Source organism: Engystomops pustulosus, chromosome 7 (assembly GCF_040894005.1).
Source record: "Engystomops pustulosus chromosome 7, aEngPut4.maternal, whole genome shotgun sequence".
Classification (NCBI taxonomy): Eukaryota; Metazoa; Chordata; class Amphibia; order Anura; family Leptodactylidae; genus Engystomops; species Engystomops pustulosus.
In genome coordinates this window covers 98844765-98862908 of record NC_092417.1, presented here as the reverse complement: position 1 = coordinate 98862908, position 18144 = coordinate 98844765, and the positions used below count along the sequence as shown (strand labels likewise).

The following is an 18144-nucleotide window of genomic DNA, read 5'->3' as shown; positions in this document are numbered from 1 at the left end:
ATCAGACTCGGGTTAACATTACTACAAGTATCAGCGTAAAAAAAGGTTAGAAAAAGACGTCAGTCCATCAAGTCCATCCTATACAGTATATCTCGTTGATCCAGAAGCAGGAAAAAAAACCCTGCAAGGCTGATGCCAATTGGCCCGTGTACATTGTAATGACAGAGGCGTTTGTAGTAACCTGTGTATTTTTAAATGTTGGGTGTGAAGTATTCATGTCCATATCCAGAGGATTTCTCCAAGCTGGCTCGATTGCCCTTCACTTCACACATACCCAAGTCTGACATTGCTTCTCTTTTGCATAGCGCACAAGGTTATGTGGTGATGGCCACAGTTCTGTGTAGAGCTATTTAACCTGCTTCTGCCAGTGTTATTAATAAAGTGTTGTGTTAAGGCAAGTTATCAATGTGCTATAAATATCGGACTTTTACATTTGTAGATTTTACGAGCCAGTATGATGTCCTTCATGTTGAGAAGAAGATTTATGTATTTCAATAACAACAAAAGAAAACTTGGTAAATTAGGTTCCTTGGCTACCTGTAACTAGGATTCATCTGGCCACTAAATTGCCTTCCTTTAGTTATTGGACCATAGATACAGATAATTTTTTTTTTTTTTTTTAACTCTGACTTGATTTTATCATATATAATAGATTAGGGAGACCATGGAAATAGAATTGGACACCCAACGAAGAGTTACCATACCAGCAATGACACCGCTCCGGATGATCCCATTGAACTGAATTGAGTGGCAGCGCATGCTTGTCCTGCTACTACCTGCTATTGAGAACAGGATCCCCAGTAACTATGAGAACAGGGATCTTGTTCTCCTGATCAGTGGGATTTGGAGCTGTGGGTGACGGACCCTCACCAATTAGGAAATTGGCCTCAATCCACAGAATAAGGGATAACTTCTGTTTGGACAACCCCTTCAAGCTGACCATACATATCCATAATGACCAGTTTGGCCGCATAATGTGTTTTGGGAACTCTCCCCAACAGTAATTGTTACAGGAAACCTACCACTTGAAGTGGCAGGTATAAGAAGGAACTAGTTCCTTCTTATACCTGCCACTTCAACTGGTAGGTTTCCCTTAAAGCTTAACTGTAAAGTTACTGACAAAAATATTTTTGCACACTGGAGAGAGTCTTTGACAACAATTCCAATGATGCCTGTATATGCTTCTGGCTTCTTCCTATCCTAAGATATAGGGCTAATAGCCTTATATATCTATCTGTAATATCCTCTCAGCTTTTCCTGAAGTGGGCAGGGCTTCCTGATTGTGACATCAGCTATGGGCAGTGATGCCAATAGCACTTAGGGCATTAATGTGAATGGGGGACATTTACTGTGGTGTTTCCGCCAGTTTTGTGGCGCTCTCACTGCATGTTCTGCACTCCGACCTACTTATTAGCTGGTAGCGCCAGAAAAAATTACTTTTTCCGCCTGCTCTGACTCTTCTCCGAAAATGTGTGGCTTTGGTGGAGTGGAAACTCAGACACAATTAATATGTGTTGCAGCCGTTTTTGGTCGCTGTAAACTGGCGGAAAGTAGACCCAAAGAAATTTGGTCTAGCAGGGTCATAAAGCATTGCTATTGCACTGTTGCCTGTTCTCTGACTGTTGGACACATTTCTGGTGCTCGGGACAGATTTTGGTCCCAGGGAGAGAAAATAGTCTTGGCACCAGAAATGTATCTGCACAGCTCTACAATATTAAATGGGTATCTTCTTTCCCAGAGCAGGTCGATAACAAAGCCAATGCAGACACTTCATGTAAATGTCCCCCAATGTGTACAAACAGCTCAGCCAATCCAGGCACAGAGTCGGTGTTGTACAGAGATCTAGTGCAGAGTGAGGCAGGGCAGACACGGCACTGGCTCTCTGCATCACACAGTTATCTACTACATCAAAGAAAAAGATATATTAACACCTTAAGCACGCAGGGTTTTCTGCTCATTTCTCGCTCTCCACCTTCATAAATCCATAACTTTTTTCATTTTTACGTGTACCGAGGGCTTATTTTGTCTGTAACAAATTTTACTTTCCCCTGATGTTATTTATTATTCCATGCCGTGTACTGGGAAGCAGGGAAAAAAAATCCAAATGTGGAAAAATCGAAAAAAAAGGGCATGTGCGTCACGTTCTTGTGGGCTCAGTTTTTAAGACTTTATCTGCTTTATTCTTTGGTTCGGCATGATCGCGGTGATACGAAATTTCTACAGGTTTTATTGTGTTTTAATACGTTTTCAAAAGTGAAATGAATGTGTACGAAAAAGAAAATTTTGCCATCTTCTGATGCTAATAACTTTTTCATACTTTGGTGCACGAAGCTGGGGGAGGTGTCATTTTTTGCAAAATTAGATGATGTTTTCATTGCTACCATTTTGAGGAATGTGTGACATTTTGATCACTTTTTTTTTTTTTTTATGTCATGTAAAAAGGTGTAAAAGTTGCGTTTTGGACATTTGGGCGCCATTTCCCGTTTTGGAGGTCATCGCCAGCAGTAACAGTCTTTATATTTTGATAGATCAGACATTTTGGGATGCGGCGATACCTGATGTTTGTTTTTTTTTTTTTTTTTTTACTGTTTAGTATGTTTTATATCAGTTCTAGGGAAAGGGGGTTATTTGAATTTTAAATATTTTAATAATTTTTTACATTTTTAAACTTTTTTTTTCTTTTTTACTATTTCTTAGAGGCTCTAGGGTACATTAACCCTAGATGGTCAGATCGTTTCTACCTTCTACTGCAATACAACTGTGCTGCAGTATATGGCATTTTTGGGCATGGGCGCCGCCATCTTGTTGGAGATACAAGAGCGGTGATCAGTTGCCATGACAGCCTCGGGTCGAAGACCCAGCGATTCGCACGTTGTAATTAATGAGGGGGAAAATCCAGTATGGCAGTATATGGTAGGATCAATCAGGCAACCTAGGGTTAAAGTAAATCTCCCCCCATTCCCTAGATATACAAATATAAAATTAGGATGCGGCGATATCTAATGTGTTAGTGATTTTTACATAAACACATTAGGTGTCGCCGCATCCGAAAATGGCCGATCTATCAAAATATAATCACGGTTTTTCACTGCGTTTAACCCTGTTACGGAAAATAAAGCCAGAATTTGAAAATGGCACTTTTTTGCCATTTTGAAGAATATTAAAAATTCTATAAAAATATGATCAGAAGGTTGTACAGTCAAAAAATGGTAGCATTGAAAACTTCATCAAAAGTCTCAAAAAATTACACCACCCACAGCTCTATACACCAGGTATAAAAAAGTTCTAAAAAAAAAAAAAAAAATTTGTACTGGTTTTAATTTTTGTAAATGTATGAAAACATTATAAAACCTCTAAGTTTGGTAACCCCCTTGATCGCACCGACCCAAAGAATAAAGTAGACATGTCATTTGGGGCGCACAGTGAAAGCCCTAAAATCCAAGCCCACAAGAATGCGTTTTTTTCCCACCAATTTCACTGCAATTTGGAATTTTTTCCCCGCTTCCCAGTACACTGCATGGAATTATAAATGCCATCACTATGAAGTGCAATTTGTTGCTCATAAAATAAGCCATAACACAGCTCTTTATGTGTAAAAAAAAAAGAAAAAGTTATAGATTTTTGCTCATTGCCAATTTACAGCCTGCTGTTAGATCATTTAGAGCAGCTCAGAGCTCTGTGTAGGAGGAAGATCATTTACAGCTGCTCCACAGCACAGTGTCGAGGGAAGATCATTTACAGCTGCTCCACAGCACAGTGTCGAGGGAAGATCATTTACAGCTGCTCCACAGCACAGTGTCGAGGGAAGATCATTTACAGCTGCTCCACAGCACAGTGTCAGGGGGAGGTTGCCTCCAGCGGTTAAAGGGATGAAGGTAGTAGAGAATGAAATATACATGTAATAGCTGTTTGAAATTGCCTGCCAATGCAAAGTAGGGGAAAAGATAATATGTGAGCAGTGTTGGGGACCATCCAGAATCAGAAGATGAAATGGAAACTAGAGCGTTACTGAATGGATAAGCTAGGACTACTATTTCCAGAAGGAGAGAGGTGCAGCTTTATTTACTAAAGAAACTGTCATATAAATATTAGATTTTCCACGCACAAAGGTGTCAATAACTTTAAAAAAAAAATATCATTCTGTAAAACAAGGAGAATTGTCGGGTTTGCCACATGTTGCTCATTCGTGTTTGAGTATTACTAATGTTGGCACCCGTGCCTAGGCCCAGCATTGTTTCATTCAGCTTTGGTTGGTGTGGAAATAATGTTTGACATATGGAGAATTTTCTGGTCTCATTAATATACATTTTCCATTTACAGGACGCCTGTTTTCTATTCCCTACAATTCAGACAAGGCAAATGCCAATGGGAACAAATGCAAATGTGAGCGTTTTCTATCCACAGTGACTCGTGAACCATCTGTCTTTTTGAATGTTGTTGATATAGAGCAGTGGTGGCGAACCTATGGCACTGGTGCCAGAGGTGGCACTCAGAGCCCTTTCTGTGGGCACTCAGGCCATCACCAGAGATGACTCCAGGTATCTTCCTACAGTCCCAGACAGCCCAGGACTTGCCGTGCACAGAGCTATTTTAAAGAGACAGCTCGACCTGGGACTATTTTCTGCTTTATTGGTGTCCTCAATAAAAACTATGACAAAGAAAGGAGTATAAATCACAAATTAAATTTCTGTGTTGGCACTTTGCGATAAATAAGCGGGTCTTTGTTATAGTTTGGGCACTCGGCCTCTAAAAGGTTCGCCATCACTGATATAGAGGATCCTTATTTTCATACACCATATTCCCTTTATTATGTAGTGTAAAGGTAGTAAGAAGCGCTCTTGTTTCCTTGTAGGCCTCTCTCTTTCCATGTCACCAGCCTCTTGCCATATTATTGTAGTTGTGTGTGGAATGGAATCATTGCGCCAAAATGCACACCGCCCCCTGCCAAACTAAACCTCCATAACCCCGCTGCCTCGGCTGTGACGTTGCTGTGCACAGATTATATAACCTCATCCATTTCCAACACTTTCCTTTCTCACCATGGAAGCATACAGGACTATGGAGCATCATAAGACTTTATTTTCTTTGGGACCTTATTGTGTTATATTTTTCTTTTTCTTTTATTATGGGTCATTGCGAGTTTATGGAGCTGTTTGTTGCTTTGCAAATAATTCACATACTTCTACAGATTGTATGTGTTCTTTCAGGAGATCTACAGCTAAAAATATAACACAGGTTGTTTTGAGCTCTGGATGGTAGATTTGCTGTAAACTTCAATGAATACAGTTTTATTTTCAAGTGAAAAATATTCAACATTACACAACAAAGGACAATATCCCCCTTCAAAATAAAACCCAGAAATGTGCCCCTGCTTTATTCTGGTTTTATCCCCTCCCCCGAACTGTGGTTGTTTGCTCAATATTGTCAATAAAGTCAGGCACAGTACATCAGTCTGGATATTATTAGATTAGTTGGCTTGTGATTGTCTACAATTATTACTTGTATAACAATCAAACTATTCGTAAGCAAAGCACAAATCCATATAATTCACAATATATAAAGCAAAATATTTTTCATTTGTAGATGAAACCAGAAGTTTACATACTCTAAAGACACACATACATGTGTTTCTCAATATCGGACATGAAATTCGAATAAACTTTTCCCATTTTAGGTCAATTAAGATAACCAAAATGAATTGCAAAATACCAGAATAATGAGAGAAACACATTTTTTTATGGTATTTTTTTAAACAACTTTCTGCAAAGTCAAAGGCTTACAAACACCAAGATTACTATGCTTTTAACCCTTTTATGACCATGGCTGAAAATGCTTTAATGACCAGGGCATTTTTTAGCTGGAGACTCTGTCCCATGTTCGGGAGCAGGAGAAACTACATTGATATCAAAAGTCAGTGGGCGGTCAGGATTTTGTTAAAGAATTTGTTACAGCCCATGTGATGTCATATCTGTGAAATCTTCTGATAAGTTTATTGTCAACACATAAGATACACAGTCCTGTGGATGTATTTCAAAGCACATTTGAAACGCGCTGCTTCTTTGTGTAACATCATAGGAAAGTCTAAAGCAATCAGAATTGTGGACTTGTACAAGTCTGGTTCACCCATGAGTGCAATTTCCAGAAACCTGAAGGTGCCTCGTTCATCTGTACAATGAATAATATATAGGAAGGGAATGTCCAGCCATGATACCGCTCTTATTCGGGTTCTGTGTACCAGAGATAAACATGCTTTGGTCTAAAATGTGCATATTAACTCCAGAACAAAAGCAAAAGACCTTGTGAAGATTCTGGCTGAAGCTGTAAGAGTGTGTAATTATCCACAGTGAAACAAGTATTGTATCGACATTGTATTGACATTTCTAAGGCATTGCAAGCTGAGCATGTGACTGCACCCTTGCACCATACACCATCCCAACTTTGAAACACTGGGTGGCAGCATCATGTTGTGGGATTGTTTTGCTTCAGGAGGGAGCAGTAGACTTAACAAAAGACTTAGAGTTGAGAAAGCTAATTTGCATATTAGAAAACTGCTGTAATTATGGTACAGTGCCTCACTGGCAGCTAGTTTTATGTGATATGAGGAGGTCTACCATTTTTCAGCAGGCATTGTTAGTCAGAGGAGTAAAATTTTGGTGACAGGTGTTTTTTAAGGATAACAAAGTCAATGTTTTGGAGAGGCCATCACAAAGGCCGCATCTCGGTCCTATTGAAAATTTATGGTCAAAACTTGAAAAGGCAGGTATGAGCAAGGAGGCCTACAAACATGGCTAAGGCTGGATTCACATCAAGTTATTTGTATACACTAAGGTTATAGGCTCAGCATATACAAGTAGTGGCAGGCAGAGGCATAGTTGTTGGCTCAGTCTGGCCACTAAATGTTTTATCTGTCAAAAAATGCAGGAAGCCTCTGGCTTCTATATAATTTCTATTATATACAATACACATAATTATTACTATTTAACATAATAAGATCAAGGTAAATGGTCCCGTAAAAAGGAATAATAGAAATCATTAAATATGCTACAATTGGTAATATTAAAATTTTAGGATCTTCTAGTAATCCAAGCACATGCGAGGGACTGACTCTCGGTAAAATTCTCAAGGTTCCTGAATACAATGTCGTACAATAGGTCACATTTTATGCTGCTGACCTCAAAGGACCAGTGTGGCATGGGGCCAACAAAGGATCCCTTTTATAGATGCCTTAAATGGAGCGGGGGGGGGGGGGGGGGTAGAAGACTTGGCGCACAGAAAACAAGCAGCAGTTTTAATTTTGTTTCTAGCAGGAAGAGTCTGGGGGTTAAATATGGCAAGCACTGCTGGCATAGGGCAGGCACCACTTCCTTCTCAAATAGCTGTCCACTTTTTACACTAATAGAATCAGAAGTCCAGGGGGACTTGTTTCCATGTTTAGGGTCACCTCATAAGCCTTCCGGTCTCCCCCGCTTATACTATCTCATATGTTTATGGATACTTTGGAAAGTATTTAGTATTTTAAGATCTTAACGCTATGCAAAAATGTTTATTGTTCAGGGAGTTGGGGAATTAGTGGCGCCATATCCTTTTCCTTTCTTAGATGATAGAAATTGTAATTGTATAATGGTTTGGCTTGTTGCTAACCCTATTCTTTAAAGGGAACCTGTCACCACATTTTCACAAATACAGCTAGTGATAGGTTTCCATAGAGCCCTATTAACTGACTCACACCCTTCTTTTGGCTAAATATTGTTACCCTGACATCCCCATAAATCAAAACATCTACTCTTCTACATGTCCCATCCCTTCTAAGTATTCAGCACTTAACTTCATGTGACTAGGTTGATGACATGTAAGGTCCTTTAGCCACTTACATTTGCAACATCTACCCCGTGTATGTATCTGATCACATAAAATCAAAACAGCCTTCCATGGAGGATGGGGTTTAAAAGTCCATGGAGCTTGCTGTGATTTTATGTGATAAGATACATACATGGGGTAGATGTTGTGGATGTAACAGGACCAGTAACCATTGAATATGCAGGGCCTTATTGGACTCTCATCAGGTGAGGTGTATATAACCATATATGGCCATATATTTGGTAATTTACCAATAAACATCTATTAAAAGTTCTGCACCTCTTTTCTTGATATGTAAAGTGAAGTCTCCTGTCTTTTAACTAATCGGCCAGACATTTCTGACCACAGAATGGCTGCAGATGAAGGGTCATGCGATCTTCTCTGTCCATGAGCAGATTGTATTCATGGATTTAGGATCCAGGTTCTGGCAGAACGATTGCCGGTGATCAGAGATCACATGACTCTATCTACGGCCATTTTATAGACCGGAATGTCTGGCTCATGAGGTAGACAGGAGGCTTCATTTGACATATTAATAAGAGTGCAGAACCGGTATTAGATGTATATTGGTAAATTACCTAATACCCTGACCCCACACTTATACACACAATAGCTACAACATGAGGTAAATTGGCCAACACCGTTAATATTAGAGCATGTCCTGGCCTGACATTTTCACTGATTATTCAAAAAAATATCTTCCTGCTCTATAACATACTGCTGGCAAATTGGACAATGTGCAGCAGACTGCAGTGACTAATTTGCCAGCAGTATGTTATAATAATTCCTTTATTTATATAGCGCACACAGATTACGCAGCTTTGAGATTTTTTTGAATAATCGGTAAATATGTCCGGGGCTAGAGCTTGCATAAGAATGACTGGTCAGTGTCAGACTGTGTTTGTTTTTGTTATTGGATTCTTCTTTAATGTGGTCATAAATGTATATAACTCAGTAGTGACTGACAATGCCAGGCTACTGTATTGTTATGTCAAATTGTTAATATAGTTAAACAACCCACAGATAATTGCTCTGAGCATAGACACTCCCTGCCCGTCTAATTGACTTTATGTCCTACTAGTCAGTGTGTCCAAGTTGTGTGTTATGTAAGAAATATTAACTCTTTCACTCTGTGGGAGACTTCTTAAGTGTCAGTAACCACAGAAGAAATATTTGATGATTGTCTGCTCCTAAAATTGATTGCTTCCAATAAATGGGGTCATAACCACTCTGTGTGAAAAAGCTTTGGGCAAATTTACTGCGATAAAGTTGTTTATTGTTTACTGTAAGAAATGTGTTCTTTTTTTTTTTTTTTGTGCCAACAAAGTGATTGACAGGCTGTACACCAATTTTATTATGTGTTTTTAGGCTATCCAACAACGCTTAGTAGTTATAGAAGTTAATTGTGTGTCTCTATAAGACCTCACACATTCGCTTTTTTTCTTGGTATGCTATCCGTGATTTTCTTGAATATCATACTGACCCTTTATTTTCTTATCCTAAGGCAGCATTCAGACGACCGACATATACGTTGGATATACGTCCCCCATAGGCAGGCAATGGGCACACAGCGCCACATGGAGCTGTATGGTGCAGCACATGCGCGCCATGTTTCTCTATGGAGAGAGGCGGGGGTGAGCAGCTACGGTACGGTGGACATTCGTTCGTCTGAGTTAAGCCTTGGGCTGAATTCACACTAACGTGTGCCCGTAGTACGGTGGGCAGATGTCGGCAGCAACATGGCGCCGTATTCCAGGAAAAAATAAGACCTGTCCTATCTTGCTCCCAGGCCACTCCTGTACGGTGCCGTGCGCCCATTGCCATCTGTGGGGGACGTACACTCGGCTGTGTGACTGTTGGCTTAGACTGTGAGGTCTGTCATTCAGCATTGCTGATTAAATCTGACGCATTTAAAGACTATTTCGTCTAATTTACACTACAAAAATGAAGACATTAAAAGTAAATACATACTAATTTCATCTTTTTTTGTGTTTTTTCTCCTGCCAATGCATTTAATTATTGTTGTGTTTTTATCATAAAAAATTATACTTTTTCTGATTTGACATATTTGCCTGTTATCCCTTCTAGAATCCGTTTATGACCTTCTCCCAAAGGAACTGCAGTTACCCACATCTCGTGAATCCTCTGTCACCCCAATGAGTCAGACAAGCGGAGGTGAGGCAGGGTCGCCTCCCCCAGCCGTAGTCGCTGCTGGTACGCATATCATTTAATTTCTTTTGTTCTGTAGATATGCCATGATTTTTTTACATTTTCTTATTATACTTTCTGACTTTTTTTATTTTTACATTTTTTCTGTTGGCCTAAATGAACAGCACTGGTAATGTGGAGTGTGGCTTATGTAACTATTCCTAGTAAGGGGAACATTAATGGTCTGCGAAAATCCTATTATGCCCAAAGTAAAAAAAAAAGAAGAAGAAACTGGTGGCCATTCTTTTTCCCTTAGTATGTGCATTCCAAAAATGTTCCTATATTTGGATCAATAATGTAATAAGAAATATTCTATAGTATTTGAAGAGCTGAGCCCCAGTCACATTCCAGCACATGTTTTATTGCGGTGCTGGGCATTGGTTGGCAGCCTGAGCGCTCTGCTTAGAAATACCGTAATTATGTAATCCTGTTATATTACATTCTAGCTAATCGCCCCTTTCCTTTATCCCTTCAATCTGGGGAAACCATTTGGGCATTTGTGTACCCTGGTGGTTGTTTCTATGCAATTACACTATTACCGATTCTTTTTTTAATATACAATTCTGAATTCCTTTTAGTACATAATCATAAGCAGCCTTATTGAGGTACATGCAGTACCCCCAGTGTACCATTATAAACCTGGCATGAAATAACAAGGGACTTACATACGCTTCACTCCAGCTCTGCATTTCACCAAATGAAATGTAATACTTTACAGCACTGCTCATTGTCCTTCCGCGCCAGCAATGTTCCTCCAAATCTGTGGTTTTATTGTTATTCCTGGATGATCTTTATCCCAGTGCAATTTTAACATTTTTCCCCCCAATTTCTTTCCTTTTTTGTTACACCAAAATTCTAATTGCACTTTGACCATAAGCCCACAGATTGTCTTTTATTGTATTGCAATACGAACAGCCCTAATTCATTACATGGAATATACTGTCCGTTGCCTCGCTGCTTTCCCGCTATGATCACAGCTACTTTTGGAGTAAGCTAAATATAGCGTCTCTTGTTTATATTGGCTGCGGTTGGTGCTGGTAATTAGAGATTGCTCTTATCGGCTGCGGTTATCACACAATGTGCACGGGTTGATTAACCTACTAAATCAGTCCTGACGGTCCCATGTCGGTGCTGTGTGCTCTGGAGGGGGAGGGGGGGAATAGGTATTATATTTTATCTAAAAATAATTGGAGCTTTACGCTCCAGACCTTAGTTAACCCGAAAGGAAATGTTGACCTTGGCTGTAAGTTTTATGAAATGTAAACTTTTTTTTTTTTTCCCTCCGTTGTTTCCCAATAACAAAATTGTTTCGGTATACTTAGCTCTTTTGTATAAATATATGGAGGATATATTTTTTTATTTTGAGGGACTTCCTGCTGTTTAGATCAGGGAACATTTATTCCGGAATATTTTGATAAAATTCCCTCCTCTTTGAACAGTGCACCTGATATTCCTGGAACAAGACATAAGCTAAACCTAAATGCCCAGCATAAAAGGTTAATGAGCATGTGCATTGCATAATAATAGGTCCTTGTCTCTATAAGTGACAATCGATTTAACCTAGAGTGGTTGTCACACATGCGTTATACGGTGTCTGGCCATTGTGGTCGACCATTTATGACTTTGAGGAAGAGCATTACAACATATTTGCACATTGTGCTGTAGTTTATTCCATTATGGGAGGATGTAAAATGAATACATTTACAATATAATAATTCTTATCGGATGCATACTTTACAGCCTCCTGTACTAGCCTGAGGGTGCGATCACACATGGAGCTAACAAACGCATCACAGCAGCTGAACAGAGGAGATTTGCCAAATTACATTGCTGTCAACATTGCATTTACATGTGTTAACATGTGTAAACGCACCCTCAAGAGTTGTATAGTACAGTTAAAGGGGGCAGGAAACTAAAAGGAAAAGGTGTGACGCATGTCCCACTCCATATTTCTTCACATTATGGTCCATCCTTCTGCAGAGCCTGCATGTGTACAGCTTCCATCATATCCTTCCAAAACTGTAACCTTAATGCAAAATTCCCATGTAAATCATTTGGCTGCCTCTTTTCTGTGGCCTAATGGCTTTGGGAGTTGACGCCATATTTACATCTGCAGTCTTCATTTTAGACCCAGGGAAACCCCATTAGATCCGAACAATTTAAGTAAATGGAAAACACTTGGACCTAATGCCTTCAGGCTTCTGGTGATGTATCTGAAATAAAAAGTAAATAAGATAAATTAAACAATTGGACAAGTGTTAGTTAAATTGGCATAATTCCCATATGGGTCACATATGTTGATCTACTTTTATGTATTTTGTACTCCTAGGACTTCAAATTTTGATCCTCGACCCTAATGTTGTGTAATGGCAATACAATGATGGCTTATGGTTTCTCATAGATACATTAATGTTGTGTCTGGAAACAAATCATTTTTAATGGCCATAGATCATTCACGTTCAACTTGCAAGATTCAACAACATTTACAAAAGAGGAACCTGCGCCCCTTTTGCAGACTTCTTAGAGAGTCTGTGATAGTTCTGTGTTTATGTATCATATCCAGGCTGAAGCATAGCTGCAGTATAAAACATGGAGGAAAAGATAATAGCCTGGCCGGATTAGAGACATATTAGATTCACTTAAAAGCAACCAAGGCTGAAAACATATGAAGTGGTCTTTATCTTCTAATCCCACAGCCCTTTCTAATATTTTAATGTAAACTTTGGAACAAATACTTTTCTCTGATTTTGATTTGCATTAGAATTACCGCCACCACTGCAGCCAATTGCAAGACATGGTGGGGGTGCAATCTTATGATCCCTTCGCTGAGGCAAGCGGCTACTGAGTTTTTCTACCTTGTGGACTACTCAGTGTAAGATGAATGTGGATATGAACCAGAAGTAACATCTGAATTTAATGTGTGTATGAAGGCACAAGCTTTAGAAAGCCAGAGGTGGGGGTTTGGCGGGGAGGGGAGAGGGACTATAGATGTGAATGTGTAAATTGACAGTATTTTGGAGTGAATTTGGACTAAAATATTGATCAAATTGCCCTAGGAATTCCATGTTATAATTGGATTGCTTTTTTTTTTATATTTGCTGGGATGCTAGCTGTTTTCTCTATTAATACAGTTAACTTGCATTCTAGCTTCTCCACTCAGAGGCAGGCATCGTGTGGTGGGTTGTGTGACTATGTCTGTCTATCAATAGTGAAGACAAATATTGCCAGAGACCCTAAACCCATCCAAACTCACCCAGGGTATAGGTCGGTCTCGTTTTCAGACTTCTTCCTAAGCCTTTTTTTTTCTTTCTTTGTTTTCCTTTTATGAATTCTCTTTTCAGTTTTGATTAGTGGATTGATGATGAATGTTGGTAAAAATGTCCATTTAGAAATGTTTTTTTTTTTGTTTTGTTTTTTAGCTTACAATATAAAATTTATATATAACAAAAATTGGCAAATAAATTTTCACCGTTGATTTGCGGCCACTTTGCTTATAAACTAGATTACAGATCAGTGAAAGGCGCCTTCTATGTATGTCAGCTAACCTATGTGATGTATGCGTCATCACTTCTGTGTGTCCAATGTAGGACACATGAAATGCAATATAATAATAAAAAAATTAAACCATACAGGCGGTCCCCTACTTAAGAACACCCGACCCCTAGTTACAACCAGACCTCTAGATGTTGGTAATTTACTGTACTTTAGCTTTAGGCTACAATGATTGGCTAAAACAGTTAACAATGTGGTGTCTGTAATTAAGATTTATTGTTAATCCTGGTTCTTATGACAATCCAACATTTTTAAAACCCAATTTTCACAGAGACCAAGAAATTTTTTTTTGCTGGGGTTACAATTATAAAATATACAGTTCAGACTTGCATACAAACTCAACTGGTACATAACCCGGGGACTGCCTGTATTTGATGTGATGGCTTACATGCTGGTATTGTACACGACCATTCAATTTATCGATCACAATGGTGGTAAAATTCTCTTTACATCATAGCTACATAGATCATGATGCTTTTTTTTTGCCTTTTGGTAATATTGGTACTACTTTAAGTATTATATTCTTTGGCCCAACTGTTTTATTTCACAGCCACAGTGGCCACTAAAACATGAAAAAAATGTAATTAACAAATATTGAACCAGTATGTACTATTTACCAACCGTGTAATAATAAGTTATGATTATTTTGTGCATTTTTTTAGAATTACTTTATTTTATATTAATATTAATTAAGTTATGTAAATAAAATACTATATTACTGATTTTTGATTATTTTTTCAATTAAAAAAAGATATTTTGTTATTTCCTAAATTGTATAAGGAAAAATATCTGCAGTTAAACATGAATAATGAGATGATGCAACTGTAAAGGAAAAAAAATGTAGGAAAAAAAGAGAAAACTGTTTAGTTTTTGCTGAAAGCAAAGTGGCTTCAAATCTGGTTGAACAAAAAAGGCACCAATATAAATAGCATTTTTTTTAATGCATGACCCAAAACAAGCACAGCACTTACAGACTATGATTTTTCTTTTAAATGTGAATGCTTTGGAAAGTCACTGAATATTTTTTTTATTACTTTTTTTTTTGTTTCAGCTGCAAATTTTAGCAATGTGCACAAACACAGTGTAAAATGGAACTGATAAAAAATATTTCACAAGATTTATTTTTTCTTTCATTTGACAAATAATGGAATTTTAATATAAACTGCCGGTTGTCAGAATATTCCCACATTTTAATATTTAGTGTGTTTAAATAGCACAATTTTCAAAATAATATTATCATTTATGCTCCAAAAGAAATTACTCCCTTCAAGGGGGTAAAGAATAATCATAAAGTTATGGTTTTTTTTCGCCAGCAAGAAATTTATTACCACATTTTATTAGCTGCCAGTGTATCTTAAATACTTTGAATACATTTGTCAACAATAATTAATATTCATTACACACTTGTATAATAGTAAAAAAAAAATTGAAACTGTGGGTTTTTTATGATGTAACATACTATATTGTGGCTTACTTGCCTATTAAGTAATAATAATAAAATACACTTCTAACGTTTTGGGCCCCTAAAAATGTATTCTTTATAAATAGGGATCTATTATGGTTTGTTACAGTATATAACCATTTCTTCAAGAAAGTTAATGAAGGTCCACACCCAATTTCTTAATTGCCCTTTTTACATACAGTTTAGGGTCTGAAACACTATCAGTTCCATTTTGCGAATTACATGAGTTTGTCTTATACTCTATTTTTTTCCTTTATTATTTTTAATAGTTGATGAACTGGAATAATTAGCAGCTGTTTCTCATTTATTTTCTCATATTTTTATTCCAGGATTTGCCTCTGAAGCAGGGAGTGTCTGCATTAAAATGACCTGTAGTTCTCTGCTTCATAGGTTAGAAACTTATTTTAATATTTTGTGGCTACAGTCAGTCCCACTCAAAAAGAAAAAAAAAAAATCGGCAATAAACGCTTACCATAAACACATTCCGTGCGGGGGGTTTATATATTGCCTTTTTTTTTAATTGGCCAAAGAAATTCTAAATTCTATGAAAGAACAGTTTTCTGGGGTTTTTTTTTAACCATTTTTGTTTGAACATTATTGGAACAGCCAATACTGTTTGGGCATTTTAAGTGACTAGCGCCCTTGTTGGCTAATTATATTCTAAACTTTTTTGCATTTCAATTTTTATTTTTTACCAAATTTCAATATTTTTTTTCCTTTTGGAATTAAAGTTATTGGATATATTTTTAAGGAAAAAAAACTAATTTGAATCCATTGGGACTGCTGGCCAGTGCCAGTGAAAATGTGTGTATTTACTTTTGGATTATACACTGCAGATGCCTCATCTTCCTCCTCTTCTACCATGGGCGGTGCTCGCAGTTCCCTTACCACCACTTCCAGCCCTTCTAATTATTCTACCTCACTCACCGATACCAAAGCTATGCAATCCTCTACCACGGGGGTAAGTAAGCCAGGGGTAAGTGAACAGCTGTCAGCCAGTAATCCGGGCCGACAGCAGTCTGTGCCATTGAGATGGACAGTCTTGAACATTTCTCCACCCCCGGAAGACCTGCTGGATAGCAGTCGAATGTCCTGCCAAGATGAAGGGGGTGGACTGGATTCTGAGCAGAGCTGCAACATGTGGACAGAAGACTCCGCATCTAATTTCAGCAACATGAGTTCCCATTCTTACAATGATAACACAGAGGTCCCACGTAAGTCTCGCAAACGAAACACCAAGCAGAGGCCTGGGGCCAAGCGAAGAGATTCCAACATGGACGTTTTTGATGCAGACAGCGCCAAAGCTCCTCATTATGTCCTCTCCCAGCTCGCCTCGGACAGCAAAGGGAATAGCCAAGCTGGAAATGGGTTGGTATTACAGTTTAATGCATACTTTCCCTCTTTCCTATCCATATATGATACTTTTGTTGGTCATACTTTTAATAGTTGCATAGTTTTATATAATTCAAAGTAATTCTTTGTGTTTCCCATAAATGAGAAGTCTATAGTTTGAAATGCTATTGTTTGTTGATAGTCCATTGGCCCACAATGTTCAGCGGTTAGAATCATTCATTTTAAATGAATGAATATTGGATGAACAGTTGATCTCTAAACAGACATGGTCCATATGCAAAACTTAATGGCGGCTTTGCTGTGCATAGACCACAAGTGGTCATCCATCTGCGAGGTCATTGACTTCTATAAAGGGCAACTTTCTGTCTACCTGATTTGTATTGCCTCCCTGGGAACCATGGATTTGTGGAGCAAGTATCATAGAGCTGCTCTTGTTAGAGGTCAGTGGTTTCTTTGAGGGTATAATCTATTGTCTATAGCAAGGAAATGATTTTAGGGGTTCACAGGTAGAAAACTAAGCCAGGCTTTGGTGTCAGGAGATGTCTCAAAGGCCTAAGAGCTACATATGAAAACAGCTATATTATGAGTGCATAATTCTAGGATGGGAGGATGGTTGGGTCCTTACACGGCCACAAGTTAACTGTGTCTGCAGGGACATCAACAGTTTTTTAGATTTATAGATTGGTAAACAAATTTTTCTGCTTCAATGTAGCTGTAATGCCCATCTTCTTCCAGCCATTTGCCATTATCTGTAAATTGTTAGTTTACTCAGTCTATATAAAACAAGATTGTATCTAATAGATGCCATAGAATGCATAGATTGTTGGTTCTTAAAACAGAACTACCTGAAAGTTTAACAAAAAAAACAAAATACACATACTCTCCTACGCTCCTCTTCATCCTGATCCCAGCTGTGTTCTTCTTTAAGTTGACACGTCGGGATCACCTGGAAAAAAGACTTGTAATTAGCAGTCTGGAGCGCAGGTACAAGATGCTAATTATTCACGACTCCAGCATGCCGTCACCTCCCTCATCCTGATAACGGCAGAAGAAGAGTGTAGGGGAGTATGTGTAGTTTTGTTTTTTGTTAAACGTACTGGTAGATTTTCTTTAAGTCAGAGTCTGTGTGCATAGACCTATGAGCTGCCTCCATTATATGATACCTTCATTGAAGTCTCTCTTTTTTATCTATATACACATCTAATCCAGGCTCATGCCTGAAGCTCTTGGTTAAAGGACATCTACCAGCAGCATGAAGGATTGAAAACCAAGCACACTGATCTGCTGGTGTGTGCACCCTTTAGCAATATCTGCTCTTTTTGAGCGTCTTATACCCTTGTTTTGAAGAAAAAAGGCTTTAAATATGAAAATGAGTCTGAGGAGCTTCTGGAACATTAACAACCTATGGAGCCCAAATATTAAAAAGAGCATGAGAAAAGCCAACACAGTTGTTCCCTACTCTGTTGTAGCTATCAATCGTATTGGAGACCTGAGGACACAAATACAGCAGAAAGAGGAGAAATTTAAATGATCATTTTAGGTTCCCTTTAACAGGAAGAATTGCTGGGCTGGGTCTCCAATGTTAGTCTAGCTCTGTCCACATTTCCTCACTCTTCCTGCAGTCCTAGACGGCCCAGGATGTTTCACTTTAAAATGGCACTGAGCATGGCATGTTCTGGGCCTTTAGGTGGCCTTTAGTCAAACTCTGTATT

At 38.4% G+C, this 18144-nt stretch overlaps 1 protein-coding gene across 6 annotated transcripts in view; it reads left to right on the top strand.

Annotated features, from left to right (window-relative positions):
• NFAT5 (nuclear factor of activated T cells 5) overlaps window positions 1-18144 on the top strand; it is a 79153-nt gene that overhangs the window by 34869 nt on the left and 26140 nt on the right. For 3 of the 6 annotated variants that reach the window (XM_072117364.1, XM_072117360.1, XM_072117361.1), the window contains exons 2-3: window positions 9946-10071; window positions 15916-16447. In XM_072117364.1, the coding sequence (XP_071973465.1) occupies window positions 9946-10071; window positions 15916-16447 (658 nt within the window). The other 3 variants (XM_072117365.1, XM_072117367.1, XM_072117366.1) reach the window with 3 other exon arrangements.